The sequence below is a fragment of the Scleropages formosus genome, chromosome 9, assembly GCF_900964775.1.
Source record: "Scleropages formosus chromosome 9, fSclFor1.1, whole genome shotgun sequence".
Classification (NCBI taxonomy): Eukaryota; Metazoa; Chordata; class Actinopteri; order Osteoglossiformes; family Osteoglossidae; genus Scleropages; species Scleropages formosus.
Genome location: NC_041814.1, coordinates 16,033,921 through 16,050,823, shown reverse-complemented (window position 1 = coordinate 16,050,823; position 16,903 = coordinate 16,033,921). Strand labels below are relative to the sequence as shown.

At 42.3% G+C, this 16,903-nt stretch overlaps 1 protein-coding gene across 2 annotated transcripts in view; it reads right to left on the bottom strand.

The window, feature by feature from the left end:
* Positions 1-7,102: 7,102 nt before the first annotated feature.
* The window catches only part of lepr (leptin receptor), a 28,792-nt gene continuing 18,991 nt past the window's right edge, over positions 7,103-16,903 (bottom strand). Inside the window, exons 16-20 of one of the 2 annotated variants that reach the window (XM_018754295.2) lie at positions 15,358-15,549; positions 14,526-14,609; positions 14,321-14,426; positions 9,707-9,782; positions 7,103-9,400 (exon numbers count right to left, since the gene is read on the bottom strand). In XM_018754295.2, coding sequence (XP_018609811.1) covers positions 8,600-9,400; positions 9,707-9,782; positions 14,321-14,426; positions 14,526-14,609; positions 15,358-15,549 — 1,259 coding nt within the window. In that variant the 3' untranslated portion in view covers positions 7,103-8,599. Of the gene's footprint in view, positions 9,401-9,706; positions 9,783-14,320; positions 14,610-15,357; positions 15,550-16,903 lie in introns of both variants that reach the window. The other variant, XM_018754294.2, reaches the window with a different exon arrangement.

Below are 16,903 nucleotides of genomic sequence, written 5' to 3'. Positions count from 1 at the left end.
CTCACAAGTGTGTAAGTGTGAATAGAGGCAGATGGTTCACCCGGTGCGACAGAAAAGAAGAGATGATCTCTGGTCTCCGGCCTGAGCTTCCAGTCGTCTCGGCGGTAGGGCTATAAAAGTCCCTCAGGTGAGAAATGCACACCCTTCACCTGCTGGATCTGCGAGATCTCACTGACGGGCCCTCGATCGTGTCCACAGTTTACTCCTTCCCCTCCTCGGCTCAGCCACAGGGAACGCTGCATCTGGCCGGCGTCACACAGATTTATTTAATCCTGTGACGACTGCCCCTATCCCTTCCTACCGTACTCCAGCCCCTCACCCACCCATCAGATCCCACCGGCCGCAAGTGTCGCTCCACTTATGAGACTTTCCATGCATGTCGTTAACCGACTGTTTAGCCGTCACAAAGGAACCATTCATATGGCAGTGTCATCTGAACGTGTGTAATGCAGCTCAGCGATTACCCTGGGTTAATCAAATATGTCTTCCACCAATAGTTTCCAAATTCTCATGGCCCGGTAGGCTTTTCTCGGTTGAAGAAAAAAGAGACTGTAGTCCACAGCTGCATAGCTGCTCTCGGATCAAGAGGGAGGGAGCAAATAATTCATTACTCTGGCTGCGTGGACGGCCTGCGTGACCTCGGAGTAACCAGGGAGAGGGGATTACGGTGCAATCGGCAGCATGCTACACGCGTCAACACCGTGGTTGTCATGGACGAGACAGCAGGATCTCAGGGCTGCAGACCAGGTGCTTCCACCTCTGGCTTGGCATCAGAAACCAAAGTGAGGTTTGCAACCCCTGCAAACTTCCCAGATTCTGAAATTGTTTTAACACAGTCACCACGATGCTTAATTCTCCACAGAGACTTTGGCTGGTGAACGATGGATAAAGATTAAAATGTGAATCTCTTGCTTTTTGCTGCTGTTTTTTTTTTTTTCTTTTTTTTTTACTTGCTGTCTGAATTCCTCACTGGCGCAATTTTAAATGGCGTTTTAAAATCAAAGAAAACGGATGGACTCTTTACACAGTGATGCGAAATGTTGTGCGAATCTAGGTCATCCAGAATAGTTCTAGTTTCAAGAGATTGACAGTTTAGATGCGCAGAGATTTCAAGGTCACCGCCGTGAAGACACCCTCAGAAAGATGTCTGAACTCAATTTTACAAGTTAACAAAAAAGGAAAGAAAAATGAAAATGTGGTAAATTAAAGGAACTCTTTGCACTGAGCGCGAGGTGTGCGCCCATGGCAACGCGACAACCGGGCCGAACCGATGCTCGGTACCTGTCCTGTTCCTGTACTGCAGATGGAGTGTTACAGCAATAAAGAAGTAATCTGAGTCAAAACCTGGAGATGTTTCAGCTTCCTAGTTGACCTCCATCAGCCAGACACCATTGAAGGGTCATCGCGCCGTGACGCAACCACACCAACACAACCTGTGAGGGTGGCACTTTGCTCACAGAGCACTCTGGGTCCAGAGGAAGGGCTGCCCACCCAACATCTTCTAGATTTGCCTCTCAGTGCAAAAACTCTCAGCGGAAGCTCTGCTTCTAAGAGCCTAGAGTTGAAATTCACACCAGAGGAAAGGGCTGTACCCCCCGACAGACATACACGGTCTACCCATAATTCCACCTGCAAATTCCTGAATTGCTATAAATTTAGAGTAAGGACCACTTTAAAGACACAATTGCTTCATTTTACTTTCTATGTATACTGTAAAGGGCAGCTAATTGCCTTGCACTAATGGTGGTTAACTTGTGAATACAGGTGGATAGGTAAATGTTCATGTTTAATAACTTTTATAAGAAATTGATGAATAGTTCGTAAACCTTTATGCAGCTACTCGTGTGACGTGCAGTATACTGGTTCATGTGGTGGACTGTGACAAATGAACTGTGCTTTAGAATCACGTGTCTGCATCCCAATCTCTCCTTCTCTTGCCGTCACTTTGGAGAAAAAAGTCTGCTGAATGAATAAATGTAAATATAGGTGGTGGGCTGCCCTTACAGGAAGGACCCTGCTGCCCTTTATTAAGCATCGCTGCATGGACACGTAGAATTGTGACATACTTGAGCTGATTTCGATTTGAAGGGTCTGTTAAGCAACAGAATAATAATAAAAACAGATGGAAGATTAGGGGCAAATTATGTAAAACAACAGGACATCAAATTTACGGTGCAACGTATTCACGGGGAATAGAAAACACCTTATTGCACTGCCCATGATGTCCCTGGAATAGAAACAATTTCTTTGTGGCAGCATTGCAAGTCCTGTAGAAAATGACACAGTAGCACCGGGACACAGAAAGACGGTGAATGTAAGTCTAAATCTGACAGATTTTGTCAATCTGGAGGAGCAAATGTGAAACAAATGGGTGCGATTCGGGTGCGACTGGAACAGGGCAATGACCAATAAAAGAGGGCACCCTGCGCTATAGAGGGTGGTCACAGGATCACCCCTGGATGGCGGTATGTGGGCGCCCTCCCCAGATGAGCAGCTCGCTCTCTCCGGCACTGTGGATATTTGCTCCACGGCTGGCTGCTGTGCACAAGTTGTTCCTCCCACAGTGGAAAGAAGCATTGATCAGAGCCTCGGCAATGTGGCGCACTGCTTCGTACTGAATAATAGTGAATAATGCTGCGTAGTGCTGTGCCCTATCCGTCTCTAAATGTGCCGCATGTGGGAGACAGGAGGAGAAGAGAGATGGCTAAGGAGGGAGGGAGAGAGAGGGAGAGAGACGCCTTTAGAAAAATTGCCCGTTTTCACAGTTGAACGCTAAAAATATAAAGCTTCTGCTGGGAAAACAGAAAACACAATTTAGAAAAAAACCGTTGAGATCTTGGAATTATGACATTATACATTTTTTTTCAGACATGAGGTAGCAGCCTACATCTATGCTAAAGTTTTAAGGGCAAAACTCATTAACATAATACTTTTTACAACTGTAATTTTCGTTGGAAGGCTTCCAAATGTGTCAAATGTTATGCCAGACTTGAGAGAGGAATTATATCCATACATGACCGTACAAGAAATAGTATAAACCGTAATAGTATAAACCTCCACCTCTGGCCACTTAGTGATTCCATGCATTAAAGATCCAAATTCTAAAGTCTGTAGCTACTGCATTTTGCCACTGATGCGGTGGAGTGACCTCCCTATCTCCCTCAGAACTGCTGAAACTCTTTCAACCTTAAAGATCGGTCTCAAAATTCATCTCTTTCATACCTCTATCTCTCCTGTTTTCCACACTGGTGTTTAGACATCTATCACATTGTCACAATCACCTTCGAACTTTATAGCAGACTCGATTCTAGCAGCTATTCATATATTGTGTGCTCCAAAGGAGCTGGAATTGGATAAACTTGTAACTGGTTCAGAACTGATATGAGTTTGTTAAATAAGGTTGCTAAACCCACCATTCCCGGCCTCACCCGCCAGGACATCACTGACCGCAGACAGGAGGTGATCGGGTGGTGGTCGGGTGCCATACTGTCACTTCCACGCCCACAACTCAACCGACCGCACCTGACTCTGGTCCAGCACCTGACTGACTGCTCTCCCTTTAAAAGACCCTCCTCAGCTCCCATACCTTTGCGGAATCTCGTCAGAGACAGCAGCCCTCCCTCGTGATGTCCAGTGCACTCTCAACACTTGTTCTTCGTTCTCGTCTTCCGTTTTTCGTCCCTTCGCTTTGTTTCCCGACCACCATCTTTGTTCAAACGCCGACCGACCGACCTTTCGCTTCGTTCCCTGACCTCGTCCATGGATCCTCGTCCATGGATCCTCGCTCTGATTCTGACCGCCGATCGACCGACCATTCGCCTGTCCCCGACTCGGAGAACTTGCCTTATCCCCTGAATCCAGACAAACGACTCCGCACTTGGGTCCTGCCGTCCCGGTTCTCTTGGCCCTGCATGACATATACACCGCACATGCAGGAGGATTGTGAGTTTACTAATCTTTGATGGACAGATCGTTGCTGAAAGAAGAGCCATTCTAATACTTCTCCCCAAAACCTCAGATCTTCAATGGAACTTCACTGATCCATTGTGGTACACAATCACACGTGGCTTTATAGGTTTTTAGCATAAATCTAGAAAAGTCGATGCTCTTTAGAGTTTTACACAAAATGTACCCATACTGTATTATTCAACATGAAATGCAAATAGTGTTTTACCCCATTAGTAAGCAACATGAAATCAGCAGCAGGGACTGGGAGTAGCCTCAAAGCAAAGCTGCTGCTCTGGGACTTCTCAAAGCACTTTGGTCAGATAGAAAACTACAGGATCAGCCCATGCATTGCCAAATTCACATGTCATTTTTTCTCGTAAATGGCAGCTTCATTCACAAGTTCTTCTGAGGTCAGAGCCTTCGGGAAGCTGTGATGACCAGGGGCACCACGCTGAGTGGCATCAGTTGAGTCTGAAGTCAAAGGGCATGGATCCCAGGGAAAGGCCTTCCCTGAACTTTTCTGCGTTCATGCTGAGCTGGCTGTGTGATCAGCTGGAGGCTTAACAGATGCTGCTGGTGTCTCCCACCCAGCACCATGATCATCTGCATAAGCGAACATCCAGAGGACTTGGAGAAATATCAGCCTGTGATTCAAATGCCGTCGAGACACGAATCACTGCACATTTACTGTTCAGATCAAGCAACATTGGAGTGTTTTAGCTTTCATATACAAAGATAGATCTAAGGATAGAGAACCAGGCATATGTTCATATGTTGTCTTCTTTTTTGTTGACAAGAATAGAAAAATAAGAAGCATACAGTATGTGGTAATGGGTGGACTTGATGTTCTCCATACTGGTGAAAGTATGTTGGCCAAGCCAGTAGGCAGAAGCTCATTCAGGGTGTCTTACAAGGGCTGTAAGTTCCTTTAGGATGGATGGATGGATGGATAGATAGATAGATAGAAGCAGAGCCTGTACAGATGGTTCTGATGACGTGAGAAGAGTACTGACAAAAGAAAGCCAATGCTGACCAGCTGCCCTAAACTAAAGTGTTTGGGAAATGATCCACATTAAGCTTCGTTTTCCTGCAATGAGAGTCCTACTCTGGAAACACAGTGAGAAGTATCCCTTTTTTATTCTTGTTCAAATTCACACCGGAGTTTTTACAAGTTTCCGGCTTCACACAAGATCACGCAAATGTCGCCAACGGCGGAACAGAGAAAATGAGCAGAAAATTTCGAGCTGCACGAGGGACGCGGGGCTCAGTTACTGTTTTCCCGCCGAAAGGGTCTCCGCCTTCAGGAAAATGAAAGAGCTCCGGCGCCCCCTTCAGGTGGTAAGAAGACGTGCAAGTAGGGCTGTTTTATTCCTTCCGCTGCTGGGTGAACGCTCTTTTTATACCAAATTCTTACTCAAACGGACTTCTTTTCTAAACAAATTATTATTTCCTCTTGTTCCGCACCCACTTCATCGCTGTTTAATATATTACACGACAAAACACATTACATTTCTCGGAAAACATTAATTGCATAAACGCAGAATTTCGATTCGAATTTGTTTTAAACCGCAAATGAAACGGCAAGTACCGTCGTGTATTATATATACACACAGTATGAATTACAATGGAGAGTAACTGTGGACACGTATTTTGCCGAATTCCCGTAAAAATTAAGTGTTCACCCTTTAAAGGGATTGTTATGGGAAAGACTTTGTCTTAACAATGTGTTTTATGTTATAGTTGCTTAGCAATTTTGTTGACCAACTGTAGGAAATGGTATTGGGTTTGTTGGATTGTGGATTTTAATGTGTTGTTTTGTTGTGTATTATTGGTAACTTCATTAAATAAAGTTTAGAATAAAAAAAAAATATATAATTGCCGGTAGGCGGCAGTGTTGTTGCCCTTCAGATCGCTGCTGACTGAGCTCAAATCTTAAAAAAGAGCGTTTAAAAACGACTCACCGCTGACTTATTTAAAACTAGATCACTTAACTTGAAGTGGAAGCAGCTGCAATTAGTTTACTCGTGGCCATGTCAGTTTTTACTGTTATGTCAAATTACGTAATGGCGCTGAGGGGAGCCGATAGTTCAATGTAAATAGTTCGTATTTGGGGGGCGCGGTGGCGCAATGGGTTGGACCGGGTCCTGCTCTCCAGTGGGTCTGGGGTTCGAGTCCCGCTTGGGGTGCCTTGCGACGGACTGGCGTCCCGTCCTGGGTGCGTCCCCTCCCCCTCCGGCCTTACGCCCTGTGTTACCGGGTAGGCTCCGGTTCCCCGTGACCCCGTATGGGACAAGCGGTTCTGAAATGTGTAGTTCGTATTTAGTGTTTATTCCTGTACAGTCTTGTGCCCTGTTCTGATTGGTTGTTGTATTGCTTATGCTCAGTTTGCCACCAGGGGAATTCTGGGTTGTTCCAAGGGGTGATCTCCTAACCGTTGTGCGGGTTTGGGGGGGCTTAGAGTGACCTGGGGGAACTGTAAACTACTTAGTTTTGTTAGAAGTACTACTACTAGTTTTGTTCTTTGGGCACTTTTAACTAACGTTTTTAACTTGTGGGTTTTATTTGTATAGTGTTTTATCTACAGATTTTAATGGCCTTGTTTTATCAGGTGATTCTGTGCACTTTGAGTTTTTATACTGATGATTACTCATGTGTATGTTTGTTTTGTATTTATTTGTATGTTTTTAGGGGTCTGATCAAGTTTTATATTGTAATTTAGAAGTATTTATGTGTTTTGAAGGATATGATATGATGACTTCAGTTGAGCTGCTATTGGGGGACAGTCCTTTTAGGTATGTTGGTGTGGGAAACATGGGTCAGTTATATTTTTTGAAGCCAGAAAGGGGATTGTTATGGGAAAGACTTTGTCTTGACAATGTATTTTATGTAATGGTTGCTTAGTAATTTTATTGACCAACTGTAGGAAAAGTGTTGGGTTTGATTGTGGATTTTTAATGTATTGTTTTGGTTGTGTGTATTATTATTATTATTATTATTATTATTATTATTATTATTGATAACTTTAAATAAAGTTTGGAAAGAAAAAAAAAGGCAATATCTTTGTATTAGTTGGTTTTATTGTTTTTCATTTTAGTTTACATTTTATTCAATAAATAATTCCTCAAAGCTGTAATGCCAACAACACAGATTTTAAATGTTAAAATGATGGGTGAAGAAATTTTTACCTGTGGAGTTGGACAGTGGGTGGAACTAGACACCTTTGGTGGGCTGGTAATCCATTCTGATCCATGGAAAAAAAATTCAAAAGACATGTATATGGGCAATAAAGAGCATGATCCTGTTATCCTTCCTCCTGAGCCTCTTTCCAGTAGCTCCATGAGAGATGTTAGAGTACTTACTGAATTATTATTTATATTATTAATCTACTGATTGCTGAGATGGAGGCCAATTGGGGGGGGATCAAGTTCCATTCTGCTACAATACAAATCTTTCTCTTTGTTACACAACATCCTGGTGAATGGTGGGAATCCATAGGGGTATGAAGCTGGGCACACCCTGGAGACAGACACACACTCAGACAGACACAAACAGATACACGCCACCAAACTCACCAAAGAACTCAAAACTGTGTGGAATGTGAGGTGAAATCCTTGGTGCTGAAACAGCAATGCATGTTTTTTTTTAGTATGATGCCCTCATTATTCAACTTGTACCATATTCATAATAAAAATGTTATGTTTGCCCAAATTTTACAAGTGTTCATGATGTTTCTACCACTTGCGAAAATTACATTAAAAACATCTTTTGACACCTGATTCAGATGTTATTTAGATGCTAACCGTATCACCAATTCCGTCTCTTATCTACAGTAAAACTGACCCACTTCACAGTCTCATTCAGAACCATTGTAGAATTTTTTTGCATCTTTTACATGGCACAATGAAATTAGCTCAGAGAAAAGACACAAAACAGCTCTCTGTATTTAAGAAACTAAATACTGCCTCCCTCTAATGTTTACAAAATTTATTGTCACTGGTAATAAATACTTTATTTGACTGTGAAAATATCTGAACAATTTTAGGAACATTCTCTTACAATGTAATTGCTGGTTGCTCTGTGCAAACATTTTGTGACTGGATTTCTTTTAAGGTTTCTCCTTTTCATTTTTGCTATGATCAGCTGCTTGCAATAGAAAATAGCACACATTGAAAATAGATCACATTGTTACATTTTCATATGTCAAATACAGAATACAGTACAGAAAAACAGAAAAGTATACATTCAGTTTTAACTCAATAACATTTTGCGCAATAAAAATGACAAATGTAAGTTTCCATTACAATCAATATTTCAGCAACAATGAACATCATGCTTCTTAAGAACATCAATGTCAGTTTCACTCTAGCTTGTGAAATGATGCCCAGAATGCACTGCCAAATGCAGTGGTTGTAAAGATAATGCCCCTTTTTGCTTTAAAAACACCATAATCCACAACTACAGGTGCCGCCTTATGCACAAGTGATGTTCTCTGCCTTAATTTGAAGATGCAAGCCAGCAGTCTGAAAGAGGAAATGTTGAGCGCAGCCCTCAACTGGCACTGGCATGTGGTCTGGAACGGACTGGCGGCGAGGCTCCGCTGGCCTTGGGACGGATGTGAGAGCAGCAGGAGTGTCATGGTGTGTGAGAAATGTCACAGGTCAGGGGACCTCTGAAGGGACCACTCATATGCCTTGGAGCTGTCCAACCTGTGCGGTGCAGTTCGAAACTGAGGCATGTACAGGGGGACATCTTCAACCGCTGCCTCGGTCCCGCTCCAGCCAGACCCCTGGGGGCCAAGGAGAGGACTGGACTCCAGGGGGAGCTCCGGGCACTGCCCACTGGGAGGTCCCGGTGTGCCCTCCCTCACGAACCGGACAGCTATCCCATCGTCTTCCCCTTCTTCGTTCCCCTGGTCTTCACCACCCTCTTCCTGCGAGGTCATCCTCAAGTAGCACAAGCTTTTCTGTGTGTCAGCTCTTCTTGGTGCCTCGTCCTCCTGCTCTGAGGCCTCGGAGAACTCCTCGGCCGAGTTGTACGAGCAGGAGTGGCGAAGGCTGGACTCGCACCGTGGGCAATTCTCCAGTTCCCACATGCCGCCTGGAATGGAGCCTGAGATATCAGAAACATTGGCAGAGAAGTTGCCCTCGTCAGAGGAGCTGCTGAGGCTCCCTTGTTGCTTGTATAGGATGTTGGGCTCCTCTGGGAGCAGGACTGTGGCATAGGTGATCCTGGACTGAGCAGAACCTTCTGAGGACCTGGAGAAAGTAGGTGTCTTGGGTCCCAGTGGCTCCTCACAGCCCTTGCATGGAGAGGTGCCTATGGATCCTATCTCCTTGGCTGGGGATGCTGTATTTTCCACAATCATGGCCTCAGAAATGATCTCCGATTCCAGGAGCAGAGGCTGGGAGGTCAGCCATTCGGGATGTCGGAACAGGTTCTCAATGGCCTCCACCTAAAAATGTTCACCTAGTTATTCATGTGCAGGACACACATCTAACTGAACATAGTGCAAGCCCCTAAATGTCACAACTGAATGGCTATTACCGCAGAGAAAAACTGCCCACCTATGCACATTCAGATGAGATTTGGTATTGTTCTGACAGCTGAATTAAAATGACCTGCATTGTCGGTCCTCACACGTCTTCACATAACTCAGTGCAACTTCCCTTTCCAGTTGCTTACACACACCAAACTGGGCAAGACAAGACTGAGCCATCAATCCAGATCTGATCCTTGGCAAGAAAGCAGTAACACAAACCTTCTTAAAATCCACCCCTTGGGCCCAGGAGCAGTTGTTGGGGTTGGGAACATCTTTCCACACAAGCTTCTTCATCCTGAAAAACAAGGGGTGAGGGGCATCAGCAGGAAGCTGCAGGAGAGTTTGTTCGCTTGGTGGGAGACCACAGCCATGCGCATGCCTTGCCCTGATGCAGAGTCTGCTTGGAACATCCATTAGTCATCTCCGGCGACCTCAGGCATCCCTAGAGCCCTCCACCAGAAGCACCCCTGGGGAGAATCACACTGCCGAGACTGCTCTCCTTCACACCACCACCCAGACTAAACCGTTGGGGACACTGGCAGTTACTGCAACCAACAGGAGAGCTGCTAAACAGCAGTACACTCTTCCCACACAGCTCTCTTCAGAAACGGGCTACAAAAGTACACATTATCTAAGGAGATATTTTTAAGTTTGCTTAATGAGAAAGAAAGAGTTTTGTGAATGTCAGGAGATTGGTGCGGCTGTACAAGTGTGATAATTGGGGGGGGGGGCATCAGAGATTTGTGAAGAACAGCAAAGTGTGGGTTTGTACTTTTGTTAAATTAACCTTGTCCATCAAGTCTGAGTCAGCAACATCTTTTCTGATCTGCAGAACAATGCTCAACAGCTCAAATGAGTTTTCTCTTTTTAGTAGCTTCTTACCGCGAGAACAATAGCCTGTTTAAAAATTAATTTTTCAATGTTTACCTGCTTTGTTTTCCAAAAATGACAGTGACAAGGCTGTTACATTTTATGTCCTATTACGAAGGTCATAGTAATGGAAAATTTCTATGGCTTAGTAACTATGAATTGCAGCTTTCTCTTAGCAGCTTTGGTCTACAGTAAGACTTTTTTCCAGCCACAAATTAACCCCATATTTTCCTTTGCCAAACAAAATAGAAAATTCTTCCTTCCCTTCTTATTTACTCAGTTCTTGGTTACTCTTACTCAAAGTGATATACACGGCTATTAAGGAAAAGATTAAGGCTGTCTTCAGTAATTATGCTCGAAATGATTCATTATAAATTTGTCAATTTTTTCAAAAAACTTGTGCACCCTTCCCTTGATATCCAAACCTAATTCTTTAATGCAAATCCATCTAGTTGGGGGTTTAGATACCAAAGAAGCTATTCCAATTATTTCTTACAGAAGACATTTCAATCTCATCACATTTTTTTCTCTACGCTACGATATGAGCCACTGGGAACCACAGCAAAATTCCTTGTATGTGTGTGCATACGTGGCCAAATAAATCAGATTCTTCTTCTGATTCTGATAAGTTCTCTCAAAAATTACCTCAACATGATCTACATTAATTACATTATTGTAAGCTTAGTATTATTATTATACTGTATTATTATGTTATAAAGAGATCAAGCCAGTTATCAAACTAGTTGCCCCAATTATAAATATGTCCTAAGGGTACAGTTTCTGTTGTATGATGTGACTTAAATGATTTTTTTTTTTTTTAAATCTTCTTACATGCAAGTTTCATTACAATATTTGCAGACACAAGGAAACAGCAAAAAAAGTATTTATCTTACTTGTTGACTGTTTAAGCAGCATGTGTAGTAGACATAATTCACATTCAATGTCATATTGGAAAATGAAAATGATAATTTAGGGCATAGGTTATCACTGCCTGTACTGAGGACTTTGACTACGGTGTAATGTTTTAGAAAATAGGTTGTACAGCATTTTCTGTACATTAGTTAGTCACAACTTTGTTTTTCTCAATATGCTTCAACGCTGAAAAAAGGATATGCGCATGTCATTGTTGTCACCCATCTCAGCAGGCTGTACAGACAGCTTTCTATGCATTCATCAGCTGAAAGTAGTTACCCATCTGAGCAGGGGGAGTTCATTCAGTTTGAATGGGTGGGGATCTTCCATCCTGTATATTTGTGCTTACGGACTGAGCAGTCTAGATAGTTGGGGACAGAGTGCTTTTACTGAGGTAAGTGAATACAAGCTTTCCTTGCATAACAAGGGTAATTTGTTCCTGAAAATCTACTCATCAAAAGTAGTTACATAAGATAAACTCTTTATTACCATTAATTCAAATAGGAAAAATAAACATGTCCCTGAGACACAAAAGATTCACCCATTTTTTCACCAGAAATACGAAAATCCTGCCTAACCTTTTAAATACAGAGGAAACGTATTTACCAACCCAGCACAGCACAACTATTCTGGACTCTTTTAAATCCATGTTTAAGAGCCACATGTTCAGACTCACTTACATGACGCTTTTCTCCAATGCGACTTACAATGTTAAGCTATCTACAGTTATCTACCCATTTATATAGCTGGGAAATTATACTGGAGCAATTTAGGGTAAGTATCTCGCTCAAGAGCACTAAAGGTAGAGGTCGGATTCAAATCCTTTGAGTCAAAAAAGCAGCAGCACTGACAACTAAACTATTCGTGTGTTCTAGACCCTTTCCCTCTCATTTATTTTGCTATTATTGTTGTTTTTATTTTCTCATTCCTGGGTGGCATAGTGGTGCACCAGGTGTCTCACAGCTCCTAGGCTGCAGGTTCAACTCTGACTCAGTCCGTGTGGAGCTTGCAGGTTCTCCTGATGTTTACATGGGTTTTCTTGAGGTGCTCCAATTTTCTCCCAGTCTAAAGACCTGTTTCAGGTGAATTAGTGACTCAAAATTGCTCTTACTGTCTATGTGAGAATAAATGGATGTGTGTATGCAATTGCCCTGCGATGGATTGATGCCGCTGTCAGGATGTACAGTACCCTGCCTCATGCACTATATTTTAAAGATGGGTTGCAAACCACAATGACCTGAACTGAACAAGCAGATGTTGATAACAAACACAATCTTTTGTTGTTTTATTGTTATAATTTTTAAAATGTCGTTAATTTTTGTTGTTTTATTATGTTCTCTTGCTGCTTTTTAAATGCTGACATTTATTGCAAACTTCCTTTCTTTTTACTATAAACCACTCTGAGAAGCTCTTTTGAAAAGGTGCTGAATAAGATTATTATTAGAACACTAATGGGGAATTTATTGTAACATGATAACGCGTGTAAACTCTCTCTTTGTCATGTGGATTTTAGGATGTAAATTAAAATTACAAATCTGAGTTCTCATAAAAGGACGGTTTGTTATAGATGGGAAGCCTGCACTGATACATTACATATTTGCATTGCATGTATTCATGTAACAAGTATCTGTACAACAGGAAAGGGTGTACGGGTAGATACAGAAAAATGAATTAATTTCTCTTCTGAGCATTAGCCAAGTTCTCGTAATCATAAAATTAATTATATGATTTTATAATTAAAGCTTTCTAGTAACTAAATATTGTTTTCAAACATAGTTGTATGGAGAAAACGTACCAGTCAATCCCATCTTTCATCGCAAGACAGGTCAATGAATCATCAATGAATCCATCTATGAATATGGCTCTCCTTGCAAGTGAAATTTCTACATATACAGACTTGTTCGTTTTAAATAAAGAACATGTATGATACATGCTATACTGAGGTGTTAATTAAGATCATATCCTATATACAAAGCAACAAGACAGTGCTTGATGAGAGTCACTCGCAAGAACTAAACTGAGCTTTTTAAATTTAACAGGCTTTGTGTGTTTAGCTTGAATTAAAATGTGTCTACTTTCCTATAGTCGTGGGGGCGTGGTGGTGCAGTGGGTTTCTCTCTGGTGGGCCTGGGGTTTGAGTCCCACTTGGGATGCCTTGCAACGGACTGGCGTCCCGTCCTGGGTGTGTCCCCTCCCCATCCAGCCTTATGCCCTGTGTTGCTGGGTTAGGCTCCGGCTCGCCATGACCTCCGCTCGGGACAAGCGGTTTCACTCAGTGTGTGTGTGTGTGTGTGTGTGTGTGTGTGTGTGTGTGTGTGTGTGTATACTTTCCTAAATAGCAAATGCATATATGTCAGTAACTGAAATCCCAAAAAAGATTTTTAACACTCTAAAGAGGAATTCCTGTTCATCCTAAGATCATCAGTGTTTCTCACAATGTAATATTTGCATTTAGCTGACACTTTTCTCCAAAGCAACTTCTAATGTTCAGGTAACTACAATTATTTACCCATTTACAAAGCTGGATAACTTTACAGTGGAGCAATTTCAAGTAAGTATCTTACCGAAGGGTACTACAGCTGGAGGTGGAATTCAAACAAGTAATCTTTTGTGTCCTTTGCTGTCTTACAGCGCCTGGGTGGTGCGAGAGGACGTGAGTTCGATCCCTGTTCAGCCTGTGTGGAGTTTGCATCTTCTCCCCGTGTCTGTGTAGGTTTCCTCCCACAGTCAAAAGACGTGTTCAAGTTCCCCCAAAGTGTGTGAGTGACAGAGAGAGTGTGTTCCACTGATGTATGGATGAGTGACCCAGTGTAAGTCACCACGGTGAATAAGGTGTGTTGGCTCATAACACCACACAGAGCTCGTTGGAAGTTGCTTTGGAGAAAAGCGTCTGCTAAATAAATAAATGTAAAATGTAAATGTCCAAAGACAGCAGATCTAGCCACTACACTACCAGCTGTCCCCATTACTATACCAGAAGCAAAAACAAAAAGGGACTGTAGATGTTTCCAGGGACATGTAGACCAATAGGAAAAAAGAAGAAGCTCATACTGGTGCTGGGAGACGGTCAGAGTCACAAACAAGACCACTGACAGGAAGGCTATAATCATGAGGAGCGTGTAGGCTGCCTGCTCCCCTCCAGGGTGTCCTCTGTCATCTGCAGGGAAAATCAATGCCAACAAGTGAGAAAACACGTGTCTCAAAACAGACCTCTTCCCTCTACAGAATGGGAGGAAATGTCTAAGAAAGTCCTTGCCTTTAGAGGACACAGGCTCCCCTTCTCCATTCGCATATATTGGGAACAAAATAAACTGATATTCCTCTGAGGCAAAGAAAGCACCTGTGGAGTATTGCAGAAGAACAACACATGGATGATACGCAATAAAAGAACATAGTGAATCATGCTGAGTCTGATTAACAGAATACCATTACCCGATATACATTCCATAAAGTGGCCCAAATAAATAAACTGCAATGTTTTCTTGAATTTCGTTTCTTAATGTGTTTGTGACAAATAGAAATAATTAACCGCTAAAATTTCCATTAGAACTATTAATTCTCAAAATCATTCCAATAACAAAATGGAGTAAAATTAGGAAATTGTGCTTTCCTAAGGTGAAGTACAAAACATAGCGATTCATTGCTCCAAGACTTTAGGCAAAATCTAAGAACAGAGTTGCTCCTGCTTAGCTTCCATCAAGTACTCTGTGAACAATTGAAAAAGAACAACCTTACTATAATTACACGTTTGTTCAAAGCATCTTACAATAATACGTAATCCTCCAGCTGAATATTTTCCTGGAGCAATTCAGTACTTTTCTTAACGGTACCACAGCAGAGCTTCTCATGCAGACAGAACTGCCAACCCTCAGGTTACACATGCTGTACTGGGCCCGTGATGCTTTCTCTCTAAACATCTGTTTAAATCAAAAACACTGGACATTTAAGACATTCGGCCTGTTGAACTGCAACAGTGGAGCAAAAACTGGAATCTGATTTTCTTACAAGGACTATCAAACTTGTGTGTTGTGTAGTATCCCTACCAAAGCATTTAAAACGAATTCACATTGTTTGCAGAGAGGACCTACCATGCAGGTGAAAGGCACGAGTCTCTGGGGGCAATCGCACCCAGTCCACCCTCTCAGCGGCATCTCTCTGACCCTTGCTTCTCCACTCGATGACAAAGGACATAGGGCCAGAGGTGTTTGGAAGCAGGGTCCAGGAGAGGGCTACACAGCTGCTGTTTATCATCACCGAGCGGAACGACTTCACGGCCTGTGCTGGAGGTGGGAGGAAGAGAGAGCAACTCAGTGAAGAAACCTATTAAGGGCTGCTGGTGCTAATGCACACAAGAAGACGGGTCTCGCTTTACATGGGAGGAAATTACATTTCAGTACAGCTGGTGTAATGAATGGCTATGAACTATGAAGAGCTTTCTTTATTTAACTTCATCTGAATGGTGACCCTTCTGGCAAGCTAAAATAAACTGCGTCCAAACAACACACAATATTCATTCCACATTTCTGATATTAAGGCAAACACAGGTAATGGAGCGGAAAAACAAGTAAACAACCTGCAGCCCCACCATCAAGGGTTAGTTCTGCCTTTTACCAACATTTCAGAGAATTCAATAAAGTTAGGCATGCATATTGTACCCCATTCCATACCCTCGAGTATGTTACTGAAAGAAACTGGGTTCATTTTTTTAAATTTTAGGGATGTCTCATCACAATGCTAGTTCAGGATCTTAGCCTATGTTTTGTTTTTAGTCTCCAGATATTAATTGGGTGGAAAGATCCTCTCCTATGCGTACAGTTGGTTTAACTCTAGCAGCATTAAGAGTTCTGGGTTTGTATCTGAAAGCTATGGAAGAGTTGAGCATTCATCTCCTTAAAGGAGACACTGCTAGACTCCAGGGTAAGGAGAGGGAAGAAAACAACTACTTCAGAGTTCAAGAATACATCACATGAGAGGTCACCTTAATTATAGGTTTGCTCTCTATACAGGATGACAAATTATGTTTTGGCATGTTCAGCTACTAGTCAGAAGGTTGCCATAACAAATTCCAATCCTCTTTGATGTAAACCAGATCTGTCTGCTGTTGGACAAATAAGGCATTCAAAGCAAAGCCTGGCATGGCTAGAGAAGAGCAGGCAGGCAGAATGCAGTAAAACCACTAAATGTTTCCAGAGCAGATCAACAGCTGAGAATCATCATCTGGAAGCCAGAGAAATACAAAATACTGTATTTCGAACTTATGCATATAAGAAAACAAAAAACTTTCAAATAAGATCTAAACAGAGTCAAGTAGGAAATATTTGTACGCTACATCCATATGCTCCATACTTTCTCCCTACCAGTTTAACTTGACCACTAAACACATTATAATAGAAGCTGGATTATAATACAGTGGTTTCAAAATTTTTAGAAATAAAACAATCTCCAATATACTCTAATAACAAAGGGTGAAGAAGACTTTAAAACCCTACTGAACAAGTCAAGGTGGAAAGAGAAAAAATGGCACCATGAATAAATCTGAAGAAAGTTAAAATCGAGAAAACTGGAACAGCAGCTAACTTTGATGTCGATGGCAGAGACATAGAAGCTGTTGACAAATTTTGCCTCTTGGGATCA